The 25,000-nt window shown below is 51.6% G+C and overlaps 1 protein-coding gene across 1 annotated transcript in view; it reads left to right on the forward strand.

Annotated features, from left to right (window-relative positions):
* Positions 1 to 25,000, forward strand: part of LOC135529523 (tubulin-specific chaperone D-like) — a 97,218-nt gene that overhangs the window by 62,684 nt on the left and 9,534 nt on the right. The window contains exons 17-22 of the mRNA XM_064958210.1: positions 7,733 to 7,816; positions 8,916 to 9,074; positions 10,849 to 10,987; positions 23,166 to 23,287; positions 23,965 to 24,042; positions 24,434 to 24,523. Of these exons, the coding sequence (XP_064814282.1) occupies positions 7,733 to 7,816; positions 8,916 to 9,074; positions 10,849 to 10,987; positions 23,166 to 23,287; positions 23,965 to 24,042; positions 24,434 to 24,523 (672 nt within the window). The remainder of the gene's footprint in view (positions 1 to 7,732; positions 7,817 to 8,915; positions 9,075 to 10,848; positions 10,988 to 23,165; positions 23,288 to 23,964; positions 24,043 to 24,433; positions 24,524 to 25,000) is intronic.

Genomic DNA, 25,000 nt, shown 5'->3' on the forward strand with positions numbered 1-25,000 from the left:
CCCTCCGTCCCTCCCTCCGTCTGTCCGTCCGTCCCTCCCTCCCTCCCTCCGTCTGTCCGTCCGTCCCTCCCTCCCTCCCCCGTCCCTCCCTCCCTCCGTCCCTCCCTCCGTCCCTCCCTCCCTCCGTCCCTCCGTCCCTCCCTCCGTCCGTCCGCCCGTCCCTCCCTCCCTCCGTCCGTCCGCCCGTCCCTCCCTCCCTCCGTCCCTCCCTCCCTCCCTCCGTCCCTCCCTCCGTCCCTCCCTCCGTCCCTCCCTCCCTCCCTCCGTCCCTCCCTCCCTCCCTCCCTCCCTCCCTCCCTCCCTCCGTCTGTCCGTCCGTCCCTCCCTCCCTCCCTCCGTCTGTCCGTCCGTCCCCCCGTCCCTCCCTCCCTCCGTCCCTCCCTCCCTCCGTCCCTCCCTCCCTCCGTCCGTCCGCCCGTCCCTCCCTCCCTCCCTCCGTCCCTCCCTCCCTCCGTCCCTCCCTCCCTCCCTCCGTCCGCCCCGTCCCTCCCTCCCTCCGTCCCTCCCTCCCTCCGTCCCTCCCTCCCTCCCTCCGTCCCTCCCTCCCTCCCTCCGTCCTGTCCCTCCGTCCCTCCCTCCCTCCGTCCCTCCTCCCTCCCTCCCTCCGTCCCTCCCTCCGTCCCTCCCTCCGTCCGCCCGTCCCTCCCTCCCTCCGTCCCTCCCTCCCTCCGTCCCTCCCTCCGTCCCTCCCTCCGTCCGCCCGTCCCTCCCTCCCTCCGTCCCTCCCTCCCTCCCTCCGTCCCTCCCTCCCTCCCTCCGTCCCTCCCTCCCTCCCTCCGTCCGCCCGTCCCTCCCTCCCTCCCTCCCTCCCTCCCTCCGTCCCTCCCTCCGTCCGTCCGCCCGTCCCTCCCTCCCTCCGTCCCTCCCTCCCTCCCTCCGTCCCTCCCTCCGTCCGTCCGCCCGTCCCTCCCTCCGTCCCTCCCTCCCTCCCTCCCTCCCTCCGTCCGTCCCTCCCTCCCTCCCTCCGTCCCTCCCTCCCTCCCTCCGTCCGCCCGTCCCTCCCTCCCTCCCTCCGTCCCTCCCTCCCTCCCTCCGTCCCTCCCTCCGTCCCTCCCTCCGTCCGTCCGCCCGTCCCTCCCTCCGTCCCTCCCTCCGTCCCTCCCTCCGTCCCTCCGTCCGCCCGTCCCTCCCTCCCTCCCTCCGTCCCTCCCTCCCTCCGTCCGTCCGCCCGTCCCTCCCTCCCTCCGTCCCTCCCTCCCTCCCTCCCTCCGTCCCTCCCTCCCTCCGTCCCTCCCTCCCTCCCTCCGTCCGTCCGCCCGTCCCTCCCTCCCTCCGTCCCTCCCTCCCTCCGTCCCTCCGTCCGTCCGCCCGTCCCTCCCTCCGTCCCTCCCTCCGTCCGTCCGCCCGTCCCTCCCTCCCTCCCTCCGTCCCTCCCTCCCTCCGTCCGTCCGCCCGTCCCTCCCTCCCTCCGTCCCTCCCTCCGTCCGTCCGCCCGTCCCTCTCTCCCTCCCTCCGTCCCTCCCTCCCTCCGTCCCTCCGTCCGTCCGCCCGTCCCTCCCTCCCTCCGTCCCTCCCTCCCTCCGTCCCTCCCTCCGTCCATCCGCCCGTCCCTCCCTCCCTCCCTCCCTCCCTCCGTCCCTCCCTCCCTCCCTCCCTCCCCCCCCTCCGTCTGTCCGTCCGTCCCTCCCTCCCTCCCTCCGTCTGTCCGTCCGTCCCACCGTCCCTCCCCTCCGTCCCTCCCTCCCTCCGTCCCTCCCTCCCTCCGTCCGCCCGTCCCTCCCTCCCTCCGTCCCTCCCTCCCTCCGTCCCTCCCTCCGTCCCTCCCTCCGTCCCTCCCTCCGTCCGCCCGTCCCTCCCTCCCTCCGTCCCTCCCTCCGTCCCTCCCTCCCTCCCTCCGTCCCTCCCTCCCTCCCTCCGTCCTGTCCCTCCGTCCCTCCCTCCCTCCGTCCCTCCCTCCCTCCGTCCGCCCGTCCCTCCCTCCCTCCGTCCCTCCCTCCCTCCCTCCGTCCCTCCCTCCCTCCCTCCGTCCCTCCCTCCGTCCCTCCCTCCGTCCGCCCGTCCCTCCCTCCCTCCGTCCCTCCCTCCCTCCCTCCCTCCGTCCCTCCCTCCCTCCCTCCGTCCCTCCCTCCCTCCCTCCGTCCCTCCCTCCCTCCGTCCGCCCGTCCCTCCCTCCCTCCCTCCCTCCCTCCGTCCCTCCCTCCCTCCGTCCGTCCGCCCGTCCCTCCCTCCGTCCCTCCCTCCCTCCCTCCGTCCCTCCGTCCGTCCGCCCGTCCCTCCCTCCGTCCCTCCCTCCCTCCCTCCCTCCGTCCCTCCCTCCCTCCCTCCGTCCGCCCGTCCCTCCCTCCCTCCGTCCCTCCCTCCCTCCCTCCGTCCCTCCCTCCGTCCGTCCGCCCGTCCCTCCCTCCCTCCGTCCGTCCCTCCCTCCCTCCGTCCCTCCCTCCGTCCCTCCCCTCCGTCCGTCCGCCCGTCCCTCCCTCCCTCCGTCCCTCCCTCCGTCCCTCCCTCCCTCCCTCCGTCCCTCCGTCCGCCCGTCCCTCCCTCCCTCCGTCCCTCCCTCCCTCCGTCCCTCCGTCCGTCCGCCGTCCCTCCCTCCGTCCCTCCCTCCCTCCCTCCCTCCCTCCCTCCCTCCGTCCGTCCGCCCGTCCCTCCCTCCGTCCCTCCCTCCCTCCGTCCCTCCCTCCGTCCGTCCGCCCGTCCCTCCCTCCCTCCGTCCGTCCCTCCCTCCCTCCCTCCGTCCCTCCCTCCCTCCCTCCGTCCGTCCGCCCCGTCCCTCCCTCCCTCCCTCCCTCCCTCCCTCCGTCCCTCCCTCCGTCCGTCCGCCCGTCCCTCTCTCCCTCCCTCCCTCCGTCCCTCCCTCCCTCCGTCCCTCCGTCCGTCCGCCCGTCCCTCCCTCCCTCCGTCCCTCCCTCCCTCCGTCCCTCCCTCCGTCCGTCCGCCCGTCCCTCCCTCCGTCCCTCCCTCCCTCCCTCCCTCCCTCCGTCCGTCCGCCCGTCCCTCCCTCCCTCCCTCCGTCCCTCCCTCCCTCCCTCCGTCCCTCCCTCCGTCCGTCCGCCCGTCCCTCCCTCCCTCCGTCCCTCCCTCCCTCCCTCCCTCCGTCCCTCCCTCCCTCCGTCCCTCCCTCCCTCCCTCCCTCCCTCCGTCCCTCCTTCCCTCCCTCCGTCCGTCCGCCCGTCCCTCCCTCCCTCCCTCCGTCCCTCCCTCCCTCCCTCCGTCCCTCCTCCCTCCGTCCGCCCCGTCCCTCCCTCCCTCCCTCCGTCCCTCCCTCCCTCCCTCCGTCCCTCCCTCCCTCCGTCCCTCCCTCCCTCCCTCCCTCCGTCCCTCCGTCCGCCCGTCCGTCCCTCCCTCCCTCCGTCCCTCCCTCCGTCCCTCCCTCCCTCCCTCCGTCCCTCCCTCCCTCCGTCCCTCCCTCCGTCCGCCCGTCCCTCCCTCCCTCCGTCCCTCCCTCCCTCCCTCCCTCCGTCCCTCCGTCCGTCCGCCCGTCCCTCCCTCCCTCCCTCCGTCCCTCCCTCCCTCCCTCCGTCCCTCCCTCCGTCCCTCCCTCCGTCCGTCCGCCCGTCCCTCCGTCCCTCCCTCCCTCCGTCCGTCCGCCCGTCCCTCCGTCCCTCCGTCCCTCCCTCCGTCCCTCCCTCCGTCCGTCCGCCCGTCCCTCCCTCCCTCCGTCCCTCCCCCTCCCTCCCTCCCTCCCTCCGTCCCTCCGTCCGTCCGCCCGTCCCTCCCTCCCTCCGTCCCTCCCTCCCTCCCTCCGTCCGTCCGCCCGTCCCTCCCTCTCCCCCGTCCCTCCCTCCCTCCCTCCGTCCCTCCCTCCGTCCGTCCGCCCGTCCCTCCCTCCCTCCGTCCCTCCCTCCCTCCGTCCGTCCGTCCCCGTCCCTCCCTCCCTCCGTCCCTCCCTCCCTCCCTCCGTCCCTCCCTCCCTCCGTCCGTCCGCCCGTCCCTCCCTCCGTCCGTCCGCCCCGTCCCTCCCTCCGTCCCTCCCTCCCTCCGTCCCTCCCTCCCTCCGTCCGTCCGCCCGTCCCTCCCTCCCTCCCTCCGTCCCTCCCTCCCTCCGTCCCTCCCTCCCTCCGTCCCTCCCTCCCTCCGTCCGCCCGTCCCTCCCTCCCTCCCTCCGTCCGTCCGCCCGTCCCTCCCTCCCTCCGTCCCTCCCTCCCCTCCCTCCCTCCCTCCGTCCCTCCCTCCCTCCCTCCCTCCCTCCCTCCGTCCCTCCGTCCGTCCGCCCGTCCCTCCCTCCCTCCCTCCCTCCGTCCCTCCCTCCCTCCCTCCGTCCCTCCCTCCGTCCGTCCCGTCCCTCCCTCCGTCCCTCCCTCCCTCCGTCCCTCCCTCCGTCCCTCCCTCCGTCCCTCCCCTCCCTCCCTCCCTCCCTCCGTCCGCCCGTCCCTCCCCTCCGTCCCTCCCTCCGTCCCTCCCTCCCTCCCTCCGTCCCTCCCCTCCGTCCGCCCGTCCCTCCGTCCCTCCCTCCCTCCGTCCCTCCCTCCCTCCGTCCCTCCCTCCGTCCGTCCGCCCGTCCCTCCCTCCCTCCCTCCCTCCGTCCCTCCCTCCGTCCGTCCGCCCGTCCCTCCCTCCCTCCGTCCCTCCCTCCCTCCGTCCGTCCGCCCGTCCCTCCCTCCCCCGTCCCTCCCTCCCTCCCTCCGTCCCTCCCTCCCTCCGTCCCTCCCTCCCTCCGTCCGTCCGCCCGTCCCTCCGTCCGTCCGCCCGTCCCTCCCTCCCTCCGTCCCTCCCTCCCTCCGTCCCTCCCTCCCTCCCTCCGTCCGTCCGCCCGTCCCTCCCTCCCTCCCTCCGTCCCTCCCTCCCTCCCTCCCTCCCTCCCTCCCTCCCTCCGCCCGTCCCTCCCTCCCTCCCTCCGTCCCTCCGTCCGTCCGCCCGTCCCTCCCTCCCTCCGTCCCTCCCTCCCTCCCTCCCTCCCTCCCTCCGTCCCTCCCTCCCTCCCTCCCTCCGTCCCTCCGTCCGTCCGCCCGTCCCTCCCTCCCTCCCTCCCTCCGTCCCTCCCTCCCTCCCTCCGTCCCTCCCTCCGTCCGCCCGTCCCTCCCTCCCTCCCTCCGTCCCTCCCTCCGTCCCTCCCTCCCTCCGTCCCTCCCTCCCTCCGTCCGTCCGTCCGCCCGTCCCTCCCTCCCTCCGTCCCTCCCTCCCTCCCTCCCTCCCTCCGTCCCTCCCTCCGTCCCTCCCTCCGTCCCCCGTCCCTCCCTCCCCCTCCCTCCGTCCCTCCCTCCCTCCCTCCGTCCCTCCCTCCGTCCCTCCGTCCGTCCGCCCGTCCCTCCCTCCCTCCGTCCCTCCCTCCCTCCCTCCGTCCCTCCCTCCGTCCCTCCCTCCGTCCCTCCCTCCCTCCGTCCCTCCCTCCCTCCCTCCCTCCGTCCGTCCGCCCGTCCCTCCGTCCCTCCCTCCCTCCCTCCCTCCGTCCCTCCCTCCCTCCCTCCGTCCCTCCGTCCGTCCGCCCGTCCCTCCCTCCCTCCCTCCCTCCGTCCCTCCCTCCCTCCCTCCGTCCCTCCCTCCCTCCCTCCGTCCCTCCCTCCGTCCGTCCGCCCCGTCCCTCCCTCCCTCCCTCCGTCCCTCCCTCCCTCCCTCCGTCCCTCCGTCCGTCCGCCCGTCCCTCCCTCCCTCCGTCCCTCCGTCCCTCCCTCCCTCCCTCCGTCCCTCCCTCCGTCCCTCCCTCCCTCCCTCCCTCCCTCCGTCCCTCCCTCCGTCCGTCCTCCCTCCCTCCCTCCGTCCCTCCCTCCCTCCCTCCGTCCCTCCCTCCCTCCGTCCGTCCGCCCGTCCCTCCCTCCCTCCGTCCCTCCCTCCCTCCCTCCGTCCCTCCCTCCCTCCCTCCGTCCCTCCCTCCCTCCCTCCGTCCGTCCCTCCCCGTCCCTCCCTCCCTCCGTCCCTCCGTCCGTCCGCCCGTCCCTCCCTCCCTCCCTCCCTCCGTCCCTCCCTCCCTCCCTCCCTCCCTCCCTCCCTCCGTCCCTCCCTCCCTCCCTCCGTCCGTCCGCCCGTCCCTCCCTCCCTCCCTCCGTCCCTCCCTCCCTCCGTCCCTCCCTCCCTCCCTCCGTCCCTCCCTCCCTCCCTCCGTCCGTCCGCCCGTCCCTCCCTCCCTCCCTCCCTCCGTCCCTCCGTCCGCCCGTCCCTCCCTCCCTCCGTCCCTCCCTCCCTCCCTCCCTCCCTCTCAGATGAACTGGACCCCTTTTACAGCATTCTCTCCACCTGTTAACTGTCGCTCCGCACGCGTGTTCACACACAGGCACATACAGCCACTTAGGCACACACACACACACACACACACACACACACACACACACACACACACACACACACACACACACACACACACACACACACACACACACACACACACACACACACACACACACACACACACACACACACAGCTTCTTAGACACACACACACACACACACACACACACACACACACTGTGGCTCCCCAATCAGGGCATGACATTAGAGTAGATGTCCTGATTACCATATCACACACACACACACACACACACACACACACACACACACACACACACACACACACACACACTGTGGCTCCCCTCTTAGGGCATGACATTACACATCACACACACACACACACACACACACACACACACACACACACACACACACACACACACACACACACACACACACACACACACTGTGGCTCCCCTCTTAGGGCATGACATTAGAGTACATGTCCTGATTACCATATCACACACACACACACACACACACACACACACACACACACACACACACACACACGCACACACACTGTGGCTCCCCTCTCAGGGCATGACATTAGAGTACATGTCCTGATTACCATATCACACACACACACACACACACACACACACACACACACACACACACACACACACACACTGTGGCTCCCCTCTTAGGGCATGACATTAGAGTACATGTCCTGATTACCATATCACACACACACACACACACACACACACACACACACACACACACACACACACACACACACACACACACTGTGGCGCCCCTCTTAGGGCATGACATTAGAGTACATGTCCTGATTACCATATCACACACACACACACACACACACACACACACACACACACACACACACACACACACACACACACACACACACACACACACACACTGTGGCTCCCCTCTTAGGGCATGACATTAGAGTACATGTCCTGATTACCATATCACACACACACACACACACACACACACACACACACACACTGTGGCTCCCTTCTCAGGGCATGACATTAGAGTAGATGTCCTCATTACCACATCACACAAACAAAAGCTGCCCTCGGGACATGACAAACTGATTTGAATATTAGCTTTTAGGACCCGGGGGTTGTGTCGTGACTAGTGGCATTTCAGGTGTGTGTGTTTAATGTATCCATCTCTCCAGGGTGAGAGAGGCAGCCATGACCAGCCTGATGGAGGTGACTCTGTGTGTTTAATGTATCCATCTCTCCAGGGTGAGAGAGGCAGCCGTGACCAGCCTGATGGAGGTGACTCTGTGTGTTTAATGTATCCATCTCTCCAGGGTGAGAGAGGCAGCCGTGACCAGCCTGATGGAGGTGACTCTGTGTGTTTAATGTATCCATCTCTCCAGGGTGAGAGAGGCAGCCGTGACCAGCCTGATGGAGGTGACTCTGTGTGTTTAATGTATTCATCTCTCCAGGGTGAGAGAGGCAGCCGTGACCAGCCTGATGGAGGTGACTCTGTGTGTTTAATGTATCCATCTCTCCAGGGTGAGAGAGGCAGCCGTGACCAGCCTGATGGAGGTGACTCTGTGTGTTTAATGTATCCATCTCTCCAGGGTGAGAGAGGCAGCCATGACCAGCCTGATGGAGGTGACTCTGTGTGTGGTGGGCACCGCTCCACAACTACTGTCACCAGACCTGTGAGTAGCAATCACACTGTACCACTTTAACATATAGAGCCCTCATAAACCCTTCATAAACCCTTCATAAACCCTTCATAAACCCTTCATAAGGCCCTTATAAACCCTTCATAAGGCCCTTATAAACCCTTCATAAGGCCTTCATAAACCCTTCATAAACCCTTCATAAGGCCCTCATAAACCCTTCATAAGGCCCTCATAAACCCTTCATAAGGCCTTCATAAACCCTTCATAAGGCCTTCATAAACCCTTCATAAGGCCCTTATAAACCCTTCATAAGGCTCTCATAAACCCTTCATAAGGCCCTCATAAACCCTTCATAAGGCCCTCATAAACCCTTCATAAGGCCCTCATAAACCCTTCATAAGGCCCTCATAAACCCTTCATAAGGCCCTTATAAACCCTCCATAAACCCTTCATAAACCCTTCATAAGGCCTTCATAAACCCTTCATAAGGCCTTCATAAACCCTTCATAAGGCCTTCATAAACCCTTCATAAGGCCTTCATAAACCCTTCATAAGGCCCTTATAAACCCTTCATAAGGCCTTCATAAGGCCCTTATAAACCCTTCATAAACCCTTCATAAGGCCCTCATAAACCCTTCATAAGGCCCTCATAAACCCTACATAAGGCCTTCATAGATGCTTTGTAGATCATTTATAAGCATTCTCTATAGAAGGTGGGAAAGGTGTTATGACAGATGTAGTAGGAATTAAAGATATTATTAGGGATGATAGCTGTACCTCTCCATTAATTTCATCCCTGACCTCCTTTTTACATTCTCATCCTTTAATTCCCACTCCATTCATCCCTTTCTCCTCTCCTCCCACTCATCTCTCCTCCTCTCATCCCTCCTCCTCTCATCCCGCTCTCCTCTCCTCCTCTTATCTATTGCTCCTCCTCTGCTCCTCCTCTCCTCATCTCATCCCTCTCTCCTCTCATCCCTCTCCTCCTCTCATCTCTCCTCATCTCCTCTCTCTCATCCCTCTCCTCCTCTCATCCCTCTCCTCTCATCTCTCCTCATCTCCTCCCTCTCATCTCTCCTCATCTCCTCCCTCTCTCCTCTACTCCTCTCATCTCTCCTTCTCTCCTCCTCAGGGTGAATGGTATGATGTGTAGCTTGGCACAGCAGTCAGCAGAGAAGATCGACCGCTACAGAGCCCATGCTGGATCAGTGTTCGTCAGGCTCCTCCATAGTAACAACCCTGCAGTACCTCACATCCCCCACCGAGAGGAGCTGCTCGCCATCTTCCCAACGTGAGTCTTAACACATTTACATTGCTGTCATTTATCAGATACTGTTATCCAAAGTGACGTACATCTGAAGGTAGCTGGATGAGACGACCACATCAGTCAGTACATTATCACTCAGAGTAGTTATCAGGTAGCTCGGTGAGACAACCACATCAGTCAGTACATTATCACTCAGAGTAGTTCTCAGGTAGCTAGGTGAGACAACCACATCAGTCAGTACATTATCACTCAGAGTAGTTCTCAGGTAGCTAGGTGAGACAACCACATCAGTCAGTACATTATCACTCAGAGTAGTTCTCAGGTAGCTAGGTGAGACAACCACATCACAGTCAGTACATTATCACTCAGAGTAGTTCTCAGGTAGCTAGGTGAGACAACCACATGTCATAGTAAGACTCTATGGATGGCTCAGGGTAATCTCATACAATACTATGGATGGCTCAGGGTGATCTCATACAATACTATGGATGGCTCAGGGTAATCTCATACAATACTATGGATGGCTCAGGGTGATCTCATACACTACTATGGATGGCTCAGGGTGATCTCATACAATACTAAGGATGGCTCAGCGTGATCTCATACAATACTATGGATGGCTCAGGGTAATCTCATACAATACTATGGATGGCTCAGGGTGATCTCATACAATACTAAGGATGGCTCAGCGTGATCTCATACAATACTATGGATGGCTCAGGGTGATCTCATACAATACTATGGATGGCTCAGGGTAATCTCATACAATACTATGGATGGCTCAGGGTGATCTCATACAATACTATGGATGGCTCAGGGTGATCTCATACAATACTAAGGATGGCTCAGCGTGATCTCATACAATACTATGGATGGCTCAGGGTGATCTCATACATGACTCTCTGGTTTAGGGTGATCTCATACAATACTATGGATGGCTCAGGGTGATCTCATTCAATACTATGGATGGCTCAGGGTGATCTCATACAATACTATGGATGGCTCAGGGTAATCTCATACAATACTATGGATGGCTCAGGGTGATCTCATACAATACTATGGATGGCTCAGGGTAATCTCATACAATACTATGGATGGCTCAGGGTGATCTCATACAATACTATGGATGGCTCAGGGTAATCTCATACAATACTATGGATGTCTCAGGGTGATCTCATACAATACTATGGATGGCTCAGGGTAATTTCCTACAATACTATGGATGGCTCAGGGTGATCTCATACAATACTATGGATGGCTCAGGGTGATCTCATACAATACTATGGATGGCTCAGGGTAATCTCATACAATAGTGTGGATGTCTCAGGGTGATCTCATACAATAGTGTGGATGTCTCAGGGTAATCTCATACAATACTATGGATGGCTCAGGGTAATCTCATACAATAGTGTGGATGTCTCAGGGTGATCTCATACAATAGTGTGGATGTCTCAGGGTGATCTCATACAATACTATGGATGTCTCAGGGTAATCTCATACAATACTATGGATGGCTCAGGGTAATCTCATACAATACTATGGATGGCTCAGGGTGATCTCATACAATACTGTGGATGGCTCAGGGTGATCTCATACAATACTATGGATGGCTCAGGGTGATCTCATACAATACTATGGATGGCTCAGGGTGATCTCATACAATACTATGGATGGCTCAGGGTAATCTCATACAATACAAATGATGTCTCTGGGCACGTTTCTATGAAAGATGTACATTTCAGTTTGGTAATTGAATTGAAAAACTAACTGGACCCCGTGTGTGTCTCTGCTCTCTCAGTGACGGGGCAGAGGGTCTGAACTGGAACGCTCCGTCTCAGGCCTTCCCCCACGTCACCCAGCTGCTCAGACTGCCCCAATACCAGTACCACACACTGCTGGGGTTGACCGTGTCTGTGGGAGGACTGACTGAGTCTACGGTACGTGTCTGTAGCCCTGACTGCCCCAATACCAGTACCACACACTGCTGGGGTTGACCGTGTCTGTGGGAGGACTGACTGAGTCTACGGTACGTGTCTGTAGCCCTGACTGCCCCAATACCAGTACCACACACTGCTGGGGTTGACCGTGTCCGTGGGAGGACTGACTGAGTCTACGGTACGTGTCTGTAGCCCTGTGTCTGTAGCTCTGTGTCTGTAGCCCTGACTGCCCCAATACCAGTACCACACACTGCTGGGGTTGACCGTGTCCGTGGGAGGACTGACTGAGTCTACGGTACGTGTCTGTAGCCCTGTGTCTGTAGCTCTGTGTCTGTAGCCCTGACTGCCCCAATACCAGTACCACACACTGCTGGGGTTGACCGTGTCTGTGGGAGGACTGACTGAGTCTACGGTACGTGTCTGTAGCCCTGTGTCTGTAGCCCTGTAGCTCTGTGTCTGTAGCCATGTGTCTGTAGCTCTGTGTCTGTAGCCATGTGTCTGTAGCTCTGTGTCTGTAGCTCTGTGTCTGTAGCTCTGTGTCTGTAGCCATGTGTCTAGCTCTGTGTCTGTAGCTCTGTGTCTGTAGCCATGTGTCTGTAGCTCTGTGTCTGTAGCCATGTGTCTGTAGCTCTGTGTCTGTAGCCATGTGTCTGTAGCAGTGGAGACTCCTCAGAGTGAAATTCATAAAAATGCGAATTGTGAAATATAAATAAGTTATCCTTTTCCACATGCCACCAAATAATGGATTAAAACTGTTTTGCAATGAAGGTCTACAGTAGTACCATGGTGTAGCCGGAATCTAGTCGTGACACCGTAAGCTACAGCTAGCTAGCACTGCAGTGCATAACATGATGAATCTAGTCGTGAAACCGTAAGCTACAGCTAGCTAGGCACTGTAGTGCATAACATGATGAATCTAGTCGTGAAAGCGTAAGCTACAGCTAGCTAGCACTGTAGTGTATAACATGATGAATCTAGTCGTGAAAGCGTAAGCTACAGCTAGCTAGCACTGCAGTGCATAACATGATGAATCTAGTCGTGAAAGCATAAGCTGAAAGCATACCATGGTGTAGCATGATGAATCTAGTCGTGAAAGTGTAAGCTACAGCTAGCTAGCACTGCAGTGCATAACATGTGGTGAGTAGTTGACTCAAAGTGAGAGAAAGACAATAGTTCAACAGTTTTTAACAAATACATTTAAACAAAAAAATTCAATGAAGGAGAAGCAATAGTGAGCGAGAGAGCTACTGTAGCTATATTTCTTTCTTTTTTTTCTCACTTACTTAGCTAGCTAATGTAGCTAGCTAGTTTAGCCTACTGAAACACCCTGCTCAAACAGAGAGGGATGCTATGTTAGCTAGCTGGCTATGGCTATCCAACACTGGAACTCTTCCAAGTCAAGGTAAGCTTTTGGCTTTGTTAATGTATTGCCACCGGGGCCAGTCTGTGTAACTGCTAAACTGCTTGCTGACTGTACACTGCACTGCATGATTGTAGCGGGTTCACTAACGGGTTAGTTCTAGTAGCCATGTTGACTATGACGTGACAACAATGTAGGCTGTGTGCGGTTAGCGGTCATGATATGAAGGTTTGGCTTGGAAAGGTTTTTTCGCCTGGTCACAGACAGCTAATGTGTTGTGCACTGAAGTCCACAAGCGAAGGGAAAAGGTGAGAGGGGGAGAGCACGGAGATAGATGTGACAAGGAATTTATATACACAATGAGCTGTTTGTATGTGGCTGCTATGAAAGAGAACTGTGTATGCGTGTGCTCAGGGGTGTGTTCATTGCACCAATTCTGTTGAAAAACCGGGATAAACATACCTGAATTTGTCCAATAGAAACTTTCGTTTGCAACTGTTGGACCAATGATTACACTCTAGATCGGCTAGATGTCTGTGGCCACAGTATGTGTCTGTAGTTATCTGTCTGTAGCCACAGTATGTGTCTGTAGCCACAGTATATGTCTGTAGTTATATGTCTATAGTTATCTGTCTGTAGCCACAGTATGTGTCTATAGTTATCTGTCTGTAGCCACAGTATATGTCTGTAGTTATATGTCTATAGTTATCTGTCTGTAGCCACAGTATATGTCTGTAGTTATATGTCTATAGTTATCTGTCTGTAGCCACAGTATATGTCTGTAGTTATATGTCTATAGTTATCTGTCTGTAGCCACAGTATATGTCTATAGTTATATGTCTATAGTTATCTGTCTGTAGCCACAGTATATGTCTGTAGTTATATGTCTATAGTTATCTGTCTGTAGCCACAGTATAGGTCTGTAGTTATATGTCTATAGTTATCTGTCTGTAGCCACAGTATATGTCTGTAGTTATATGTCTATAGTTATCTGTCTGTAGCCACAGTATATGTCTATAGTTATATGTCTATAGTTATCTGTCTGTAGCCACAGTATGTGTCTATAGTTATCTGTCTGTAGCCACAGTATATGTCTGTAGTTATATGTCTATAGTTATCTGTCTGTAGCCACAGTATATGTCTGTAGTTATGTCTATAGTTATCTGTCTGTAGCCACAGTATATGTCTGTAGTTATATGTCTATAGTTATCTGTCTGTAGCCACAGTATATGTCTATAGTTATATGTCTATAGTTATCTGTCTGTAGCCACAGTATATGTCTATAGTTATATGTCTATAGTTATCTGTCTGTAGCCACAGTATGTGTCTATAGTTATCTGTCTGTGGCCACAGTATGTGTCTGTAGTTATCTGTCTGTCCACAGTATGTCTTTAGTTGTCTGTCTGTAGCTACAGTAGCTGTTTGTAGTCATCTGTCTGTGGTTATCTGTCTATAGCCACAGTCTGTGTCTGTCGTTATCTGTCTGTAGCTACAGTATCTCACTGTCTGGGCCAGTACCAGTACCACACGCCACTAGCCCTCACTGTGTACATTGACTGTGGTTCCCACATTGCTACAGTCCAAAGACTGCATGTTATTGCTGATTTGCGAGTCAACGAAAGTCATGATGTTGTCTCTGGAAAACACCTTAGTGAAACAGACCACTGTCTCTCCAGTGTGTGGGTCTGAAGGCCAGCAGGGGGGGCCCATCACACTGCTAATATTCACACCACCGAGGACACCAGTACCTCCACTCTCATCTGTTCTATCAGTCTATCGGGCACCAGGCATCAGCTTGACGCTCCTCTGGCCCTCATCCACCTGGTTCCTGTAAACAACAACCTAAAACCCAAAACACAGATGGGAGTTGATCCAGAACAAATGGATCTGTGTTTAGTGACGTCGGCTGGTCTTTCCTTTCTTTAAGGAAACCTCCTTCCCCATCTTAAACCATTCCTTTCTGCGGTGTGTGTGTGTGTGTGTGTGTGTGTGTGTGTGTGTGGGTGTGTGTGTGTGTGAGGTGAATGAAGGTTTTATAAGTACCTTTTGCCCTACTGATTCTACTACATAGAAGCTCCTTATATACATAGACAAATAATCACTGGTCACTTTAATAATGGAACACTGGTCACTTTAATAATGGAACACTGGTCACTTTAATAATGGAACACTGGTCACTTTAATAATGGAACACTGGTCACTTTAATAATGGAACACTGGTCACTTTAATAATGGAACACTGGTCACTTTAAAAATGGAACACTGGTCACTTTAAAAATGGAACACTGGTCACTTTAAAAATGGAACACTGGTCACTTTAAAAATGGAACACTGGTCACTTTAAAAATGGAACACTGGTCACTTTAAAAATGGAACACTGGTCACTTTAATAATGGAACACTGGTCACTTTAATAATGGAACACTGGTCACTTTAATAATGGAACACTGGTCACTTTAATAATGGAACACTGGTCACTTTAATAATGGAACACTGGTCACTTTAATAATGGAACACTGGTCACTTTAATAATGGAACACTGGTCACTTTAATAATGGAACACTGGGTCACTCTAATAATGGAACACTGGGTCACTCTAATAATGGAACACTGGTCACTTTAATAATGGAACACTGGTCACTTTAATAATGGAACACTGGTCACTTTAATAATGGAACACTGGTCACTTTAATAATGGAACACTGGTCACTTTAATAATGGAACACTGGCCACTTTAATCATGTTCACATATCCTGCATTACTCATCTCATATGTATATACTGTATTCTATACTATTCTACTGTATCTTAGTCTATGCATTACTCATCTCATATGTATATACTGTATTCTATACTATTCTACTGTATCTTAGTCTATGCATTACTCATCTCATATGTATATACTGTATTCTATTCTACTGTATCTTAGTCTATGTATTACTCATCTCATATGTATATACTGTATTCTATACTATTCTACTGTATCTTAGTCTATGCATTACTCATCTCATATGTATATACTGTATTCTATACTATTCTACTGTATCTTAGTCTATGCATTACTCATCTCATATGTATATACTGTATTCTATTCTACTGTATCTTAGTCTATGCATTACTCATCTCATATGTATATACTGTATTCTATTCTACTGTATCTTAGTCTATGCATTACTCATCTCATATGTATATACTGTATTCTATACTATTCTACTGTATCTTAGTCTATGCATTACTCATCTCATATGTATATACTGTATTCTATACTATTCTCCTGTATCTTAGTCTATGCATTACTCATCTCATATGTATATACTGTATTCTATACTATTCTACTGTATCTTAGTCTATGCATTACTCATCTCATATGTATATACTGTATTCTATTCTACTGTATCTTAGTCTATGCATTACTCATCTCATATGTATATACTGTATTCTATACTATTCTCCTGTATCTTAGTCTATGCATTACTCATCTCATATGTATATACTGTATTCTATACTATTCTACTGTATCTTAGTCTATGCATTACTCATCTCATATGTATATACTGTATTCTATACTATTCTACTGTATCTTAGTCTATGCATTACTCATCTCATATGTATATACTGTATTCTATTCTACTGTATCTTAGTCTATGTATTACTCATCTCATATGTATATACTGTATTCTATACTATTCTCCTGTATCTTAGTCTATGCATTACTCATCTCATATGTATATACTGTATTCTATACTATTCTACTGTATCTTAGTCTATGCATTACTCATCTCATATGTATATACTGTATTCTATTCTACTGTATCTTAGTCTATGTATTACTCATCTCATATGTATATACTGTATTCTATACTATTCTCCTGTATCTTAGTCTATGCATTACTCATCTCATATGTATATACTGTATTCTATTCTCCTGTATCTTAGTCTATGCATTACTCATCTCATATGTATATACTGTATTCTATACTATTCTACTGTATCTTAGTCTATGCATTACTCATCTCATATGTATATACTGTATTCTATTCTCCTGTATCTTAGTCTATGCATTACTCATCTCATATGTATATACTGTATTCTATACTATTCTACTGTATCTTAGTCTATGCATTACTCATCTCATATGTATATACTGTATTCTATACTATTCTCCTGTATCTTAGTCTATGCATTACTCATCTCATATGTATATACTGTATTCTATACTATTCTACTGTATCTTAGTCTATGTCGCTCTGACATCATCCAAATATTTCTATATTCTTAACTCCAGTCCTTTACTTTAGGTTGTGTATTGTTAGATATTGCTCCACTGTTGGAGCCTGGAACACAAGCTACACCCTCAATAAGATCTGCTAGATGGTATTTATATGTTGTGTTTCTCTGTCTCTGACTCTTGCTATAATCTGACTGGACTGGAGACACACAGACACTTCTGAGGTAGCCAGAACGGTGTCCCGTGGCTGATCTGGCCTGCTCCATGCTCTCTGTCTGTCTCTGTCTCTCTGTCTCTGTGTGTGTGTGTGTTTCTCTGTCTCTCTGTCTCTGTGTGTGTGTGTGTGTGTGTTTCTCTGTCTCTCTGTCTCTCTGTGTGTGTGTGTTTCTCTGTCTCTGACTCTTGCTATAATCTGACTGGACTGGAGACACACAGACACTTCTGAGGTAGCCAGAACGGTGTCCCGTGGCTGATCTGGCCTGCTCCATGCTCTCTGTCTGTCTCTGTCTCTCTGTCTCTGTGTGTGTGTGTGTTTCTCTGTCTCTGACTCTTGCTATAATCTGACTGGACTGGAGACACACAGACACTTCTGAGGTACCCAGAACGGTGTCCCGAGGCTGATCTGGAGTTGTTTCTCACACACAAGAGTCCAAAGTGATGAAGCATCCTGTTGGATCCTGGATATTTCATAAACCATCTCCTGTGAGACTCCCCTCCCCCCTCTCCCACTGCTTAGTCCAACTCTCTTCTCCTCTCGTACCCCCTGAAAGACCAGCATGTCATCACGGCAGGGTAGCCTAGTGGTTAGAGTGTTGGACTAGTAACCGGAAGGTTGCAAGTTCAAATCCCAGAGCTGACAAGGTACAAATCTGTAAATCTGTCGCTCTGCTCCTGAACAGGCAGTTAACCCCACTGTTCCTAGACCAGTTAACCCACTGTTCCTAGACCAGTTAACCCACTGTTCCTAGGCCAGTTAACCCACTGTTCCTAGACCAGTTAACCCCACTGTTCCTAGACCAGTTAACCCACTGTTCCTAGACCAGTAAACCCACTGTTCCTAGACCAGTTAACCCACTGTTCCTAGACCAGTTAATCCACTGTTCCTAGACCAGTTAACCCACTGTTCCTAGACCAGTTAACCCACTGTTCCTAGACCAGTTAACCCACTGTTCCTAGACCAGTTAACCCACTGTTCCTAGACCAGTTAACCCACTGTTCCTAGACCAGTTAACCCACTGTTCCTAGACCAGTTAACCCACTGTTCCTAGGCCAGTTAACCCACTGTTCCTAGACCAGTTAACCCCACTGTTCCTAGACCAGTTAACCCACTGTTCCTAGACCAGTTAACCCACTGTTCCTAGACCAGTTAACCCACTGTTCCTAGACCAGTTAACCCACTGTTCCTAGACCAGTTAACCCACTGTTCCTAGACCAGTTAACCCCACTGTTCCTAGACCAGTTAACCCGCTGTTCCTAGGCCGTCAATGTAAATAAGAATTTGTTCTTAACTGACTTGCCTAGTTAAATAAAGGTTAAATAAAATGTAAAAAACTACAGACATTGCCACTGTATAGAAGACAGAAGTCCTCTCCTCTCCAGCGGGTGTTGATGCTGTGATGTTGCTATGAGAACGATGAGCCAGTTGTCACCAGCCTTCAGTGTGTCACTCAGTTTCCACCTGTCATCACTATGGGAAGGAAGTGATGCCAGGAAATCAGAGTGTGCGTCCCAAAATAGAACCCTCTCCCTTATGGGCCCTGGTCAAAAGTAGTGCACTGTGTAGGAAATAGAGTGTAATTTGGTATGAGAGATGAGCTGTTTAGACTTAATGTTGCTCAATGTGGCTTCTCACACGGTCCAGACTTACACCGTGTTTTATAGTTGTATTGTTCTGGTCTGGATCTCAGTTTCTACTGATCTGTTACAGTCCTCTGGGTCTGATGTTAACTACACTGATGTCTCTATCAGTCCTCTGGGTCTGATGTTAACTACACTGATGTCTCTATCAGTCCTCTCTGATGTTAACTACACTGATGTCTCTATCAGTCCTCTCTGATGTTAACTACACTGATGTCTCTATCAGTCCTCTGGGTCTGATGTTAACTACACTGATGTCTCTATCAGTCCTCTGATGTTAACTACACTGATGTCTCTATCAGTCCTCTGGGTCTGATGTTAACTACACTGATGTCTCTATCAGTCCTCTGGGTCTGATGTTAACTACACTGATGTCTCTATCAGTCCTCTGGGTCTGATGTTAACTACACTGATGTCTCTATCAGTCCTCTCTGATGTTAACTACACTGATGTCTCTATCAGTCCTCTGGGTCTGATGTTAACTACACTGATGTCTCTATCAGTCCTCTGGGTCTGATGTTAACTACACTGATGTCTCTATCAGTCCTCTGGGTCTGATGTTAACTACACTGATGTCTCTATCAGTCCTCTCTGATGTTAACTACACTGATGTCTCTATCAGTCCTCTCTGATGTTAACTACACTGATGTCTCTATCAGTCCTCTGGGTCTGATGTTAACTACACTGATGTCTCTATCAGTCCTCTGGGTCTGATGTTAACTACACTGATGTCTCTATCAGTCCTCTGGGTCTGATGTTAACTACACTGATGTCTCTATCAGTCCTCTGGGTCTGATGTTAACTACACTGATGTCTCTATCAGTCCTCTCTGATGTTAACTACACTGATGTCTCTATCAGTCCTCTGGGTCTGATGTTAACTACACTGATGTCTCTATCAGTCCTCTGGGTCTGATGTTAACTACACTGATGTCTCTATCAGTCCTCTGTCTGATGTTAACTACACTGATGTCTCTATCAGTCCTCTCTGATGTTAACTACACTGATGTCTCTATCAGTCCTCTGGGTCTGATGTTAACTACACTGATGTCTCTATCAGTCCTCTGGGTCAGATGTTAACTACACTGATGTCTCTATCAGTCCTCTGGGTCTGATGTTAACTACACTGATGTCTCTATCAGTCCTCTGGGTCTGATGTTAACTACACTGATGTCTCTATCAGTCCTCTGTCTGATGTTAACTACACTGATGTCTCTATCAGTCCTCTGGGTCTGATGTTAACTACACTGATGTCTCTATCAGTCCTCTGGGTCTGATGTTAACTACACTGATGTCTCTATCAGTCCTCTGGGTCTGATGTTAACTACACTGATGTCTCTATCAGTCCTCTCTGATGTTAACTACACTGATGTCTCTATCAGTCCTCTCTGATGTTAACTACACTGATGTCTCTATCAGTCCTCTGGGTCTGATGTTAACTACACTGATGTCTCTATCAGTCCTCTCTGATGTTAACTACACTGATGTCTCTATCAGTCCTCTCTGATGTTAACTACACTGATGTCTCTATCAGTCCTCTCTGATGTTAACTACACTGATGTCTCTATCAGTCCTCTGGGTCTGATGTTAACTACACTGATGTCTCTATCAGTCCTCTGGGTCTGATGTTAACTACACTGATGTCTCTATCAGTCCTCTCTGATGTTAACTACACTGATGTCTCTATCAGTCCTCTCTGATGTTAACTACACTGATGTCTCTATCAGTCCTCTGGGTCTGATGTTAACTACACTGATGTCTCTATCAGTCCTCTGGGTCTGATGTTAACTACACTGATGTCTCTATCAGTCCTCTGGGTCTGATGTTAACTACACTGATGTCTATCAGTCCTCTGGGTCTGATGTTAACTACACTGATGTCTCTATCAGTCCTCTCTGATGTCAACTACACTGATGTCTCTATCAGTCCTCTGGGTCTGATGTTAACTACACTGATGTCAACTACACTGATGTCTCTATCAGTCCTCTGGGTCTGATGTTAACTACACTGATGTCTCTATCAGTCCTCTGGGTCTGATGTTAACTACACTGATGTCTCTATCAGTCCTCTCTGATGTTAACTACACTGATGTCTCTATCAGTCCTCTGGGTCTGATGTTAACTACACTGATGTCTCTATCAGTCCTCTCTGATGTTAACTACACTGATGTCTCTATCAGTCCTCTGGGTCTGATGTTAACTACACTGATGTCTCTATCAGTCCTCTGGGTCTGATGTTAACTACACTGATGTCTCTATCAGTCCTCTGGGTCTGATGTTAACTACACTGATGTCTCTATCAGTCCTCTCTGATGTTAACTACACTGATGTCTCTATCAGTCCTCTGGGTCTGATGTTAACTACACTGATGTCTCTATCAGTCCTCTGGGTCTGATGTTAACTACACTGATGTCTCTATCAGTCCTCTCTGATGTTAACTACACTGATGTCTCTATCAGTCCTCTGGGTCTGATGTTAACTACACTGATGTTTCTCTATCAGTCCTCTGGGCCTGATGTTAACTACACTGATGTTTATCTATCAGTCCTCTGGGTCTGATGTTAACTACACTGATGTCTCTATCAGTCCTCTGGGTCTGATGTTAACTACACTGATGTCTCTATCAGTCCTCTGATGTTAACTACACTGATGTCTCTATCAGTCCTCTGGGTCTGATGTTAACTACACTGATGTCTCTATCAGTCCTCTGGGTCTGATGTTAACTACACTGATGTCTCTATCAGTCCTCTGGGTCTGATGTTAACTACACTGATGTCTCTATCAGTCCTCTGGGTCTGATGTTAACTACACTGATGTCTCTATCAGTCCTCTCTGATGTTAACTACACTGATGTCTCTATCAGTCCTCTGGGTCTGATGTTAACTACACTGATGTCTCTATCAGTCCTCTCTGATGTCAACTACACTGATGTCTCTATCAGTCCTCTGGGTCTGATGTTAACTACACTGATGTCAACTACACTGATGTCTCTATCAGTCCTCTGGGTCTGATGTTAACTACACTGATGTCTCTATCAGTCCTCTGGGTCTGATGTTAACTACACTGATGTCTCTATCAGTCCTCTCTGATGTTAACTACACTGATGTCTCTATCAGTCCTCTGGGTCTGATGTTAACTACACTGATGTCTCTATCAGTCCTCTCTGATGTTAACTACACTGATGTCTCTATCAGTCCTCTGGGTCTGATGTTAACTACACTGATGTCTCTATCAGTCCTCTGGGTCTGATGTTAACTACACTGATGTCTCTATCAGTCCTCTGGGTCTGATGTTAACTACACTGATGTCTCTATCAGTCCTCTCTGATGTTAACTACACTGATGTCTCTATCAGTCCTCTGGGTCTGATGTTAACTACACTGATGTCTCTATCAGTCCTCTGGGTCTGATGTTAACTACACTGATGTCTCTATCAGTCCTCTCTGATGTTAACTACACTGATGTCTCTATCAGTCCTCTGGGTCTGATGTTAACTACACTGATGTTTCTCTATCAGTCCTCTGGGCCTGATGTTAACTACACTGATGTTTATCTATCAGTCCTCTGGGTCTGATGTTAACTACACTGATGTCTCTATCAGTCCTCTGGGTCTGATGTTAACTACACTGATGTCTCTATCAGTCCTCTGATGTTAACTACACTGATGTCTCTATCAGTCCTCTGGGTCTGATGTTAACTACACTGATGTCTCTATCAGTCCTCTGGGTCTGATGTTAACTACACTGATGTCTCTATCAGTCCTCTGGGTCTGATGTTAACTACACTGATGTCTCTATCAGTCCTCTGGGTCTGATGTTAACTACACTGATGTCTCTATCAGTCCTCTCTGATGTTAACTACACTGATGTCTCTATCAGTCCTCTGGGTCTGATGTTAACTACACTGATGTCTCTATCAGTCCTCTGGGTCTGATGTTAACTACACTGATGTCTCTATCAGTCCTCTGGGTCTGATGTTAACTACACTGATGTCTCTATCAGTCCTCTGTCTGAGGCTAACTACACTGATGTCTCTATCAGTCCTCTGGGTCTGATGTTAACTACACTGATGTCTCTATCAGTCCTCTGTCTGATGTTAACTACACTGATGTCTCTATCAGTCCTCTGGGTCTGATGTTAACTACACTGATGTCTCTATCAGTCCTCTGGGTCTGATGTTAACTACACTGATGTCTCTATCAGTCCTCTGATGTTAACTACACTGATGTCTCTATCAGTCCTCTCTGATGTTAACTACACTGATGTCTCTATCAGTCCTCTGTCTGACGTTAACTACACTGATGTATCTATCAGTCCTCTGGGTCTGATGTTAACTACACTGATGTCTCTATCAGTCCTCTGTCTGATGTTAACTACACTGATGTCTCTATCAGTCCTCTGGGTCTGATGTTAACTACACTGATGTCTCTATCAGTCCTCTGTATGATGTTAACTACACTGATGTCTCTATCAGTCCTCTGATGTTAACTACACTGATGTCTCTATCAGTCCTCTGATGTTAACTACACTGATGTCTCTATCAGTGCTCTCTGATGTTAACTACACTGATGTCTCTATCAGTCCTCTGGGTCTGATGTTAACTACACTGATGTCTATCTCTATATCCCTCCCTCCCTCCCTCTCTGTCTCTCTGTCTCTCTGTCTCCCTGTCTCCCTGTCTCCCTGTCTCCCTGTCTCCCTGTCTCCCTGTCTCTCTCTCTTTGTGTCTCCGTCTCCAGGTGCGTTTCTCCTCCCAGTCTCTGTTCGACCACCTGATGCTGATTCAGCAGGATACAGCAGCGCTGGGACAGTTTAGTGAAGCACTGCTGCATGTCTTCAGAGACAACCTGAGAAATGACAGGTACACACACACACTGCTGCACGTCTTCAGAGACAACCTGAGAAATGACAGGTACACACACACACTGCTGCACGTCTTCAGAGACAACCTGGGAAATGACAGGTACACACACACACTGCTGCACGTCTTCAGAGACAACCTGAGAAATGACAGGCACACACACACACCTTTGTATCCATGCTTACACACACTCTTTTCTCTCTCTCAGTTTTACAGTCACGTGGGGAGATTTAAATTTATAGTTAAAAAAATAAATGTTTATTACACTGTCTCTCTAGTGTCAATCTCAATGAAATGAACCTGGTGAACGACAGAGGAAATCAAACTAGTGGTAAACTGTGTGTCCTGTGTCTCTGTGTAGGGTGTCTATCCCCTTCCTGAAGATGCTGGACCAGATGCTGGCTAGAGCCTGTGTGTAATGTGTGTGTGTCTCTGTGTAGGGTGTCTATGCCCTTCCTGAAGATGCTGGACCAGATGCTGGCTAGAGCCTGTGTGTAATGTGTGTGTGTCTCTGTGTAGGGTGTCTATCCCCTTCCTGAAGATGCTGGACCAGATGCTGGCTAGAGCCTGTGTGTAATGTGTGTGTGTCTCTGTGTAGGGTGTCTATGCCCTTCCTGAAGATGCTGGACCAGATGCTGGCTAGAGCCTGTGTGTAATGTGTGTGTGTCTCTGTGTAGGGTGTCTATCCCCTTCCTGAAGATGCTGGACCAGATGCTGGCTAGAGCCTGTTTTGACACCTTCACTACAGACCAGGAGTGAGTGGGGTTCATGTTATAGACTGTTCTACTGATGCCTGTTAGGTAGGACTCAGTGCTACTTTCTTATCTGTCAGAAACAGCAGAAACAGGACATTTCGAAGAGTTTACAGTGTTGTATATGTAGAATATATGAAGATATGTAATATAGTGGCTGATTGAATGAATAGAAGCTACGCTAATCTGTTATTTGCTCTCTCTGCTCTTCTCTCTCTCCTCTGTCTCCCTGTTTCTCTCTTTTCTTCTCTTCTTTCTCTTGCCTATCCTCTATTCTCTCTCTCCTTTTCTCTCTTCTCTGCTCTCTTTCTCTTGCCTCTATTCTCTCTCTCTCTCTCTCTCGCTCTCTCTCTCTCTCTCTCACCCCCTCCCCTCTCTCCCTCTCTCTCTGTAGTCATCAGTTCTGTGTGGACTTGTTGGCTCTCTGTAAGGAAGAGATTAAGAGGTCCAAGGACACCCAGAAGCTCCGCTCTGCCATCGCTGTGTGAGAGGGGTTTCTGTTAACACACACACACACACTCCGAATACATCTCCACTGCATCTCACCTCTGATACAATGTTAAAACATTTAGTCATTACACACAACCTGATATACACACTCGTTGCTCTCTCACCCGAACCCTACTCTCTCTCCCCCTCACCCGAACCCTACTCTCTCTCCCCCTCACCCTCACCCTACTCTCTCTCCCCCTCACCCTCACCCTACTCTCTCTCCCCCTCACCCTATTCTCTCTCTCTCACCCGAACCCTACTCTCGCTTACCCTCACCCTACTCTCTCTCTCTCCCCCTCACCCTCACCCTACTCTCTCTCCCCCTCACCCGAACCCTACTCTCTCTCACCCTACTCTCTCTCCCCTTCACCCTCACCCTACTCTCTCTCACCCTCACCCTACTCTCTCTCCCCCTCACCCTCACCCTACTCTCTCTCACCCGAACCCTACTCTCTCTCACCCGAACCCT

The sequence above is a fragment of the Oncorhynchus masou genome, unplaced genomic scaffold (genome assembly GCF_036934945.1).
Source record: "Oncorhynchus masou masou isolate Uvic2021 unplaced genomic scaffold, UVic_Omas_1.1 unplaced_scaffold_1176, whole genome shotgun sequence".
NCBI lineage: Eukaryota > Metazoa > Chordata > Actinopteri > Salmoniformes > Salmonidae > Oncorhynchus > Oncorhynchus masou.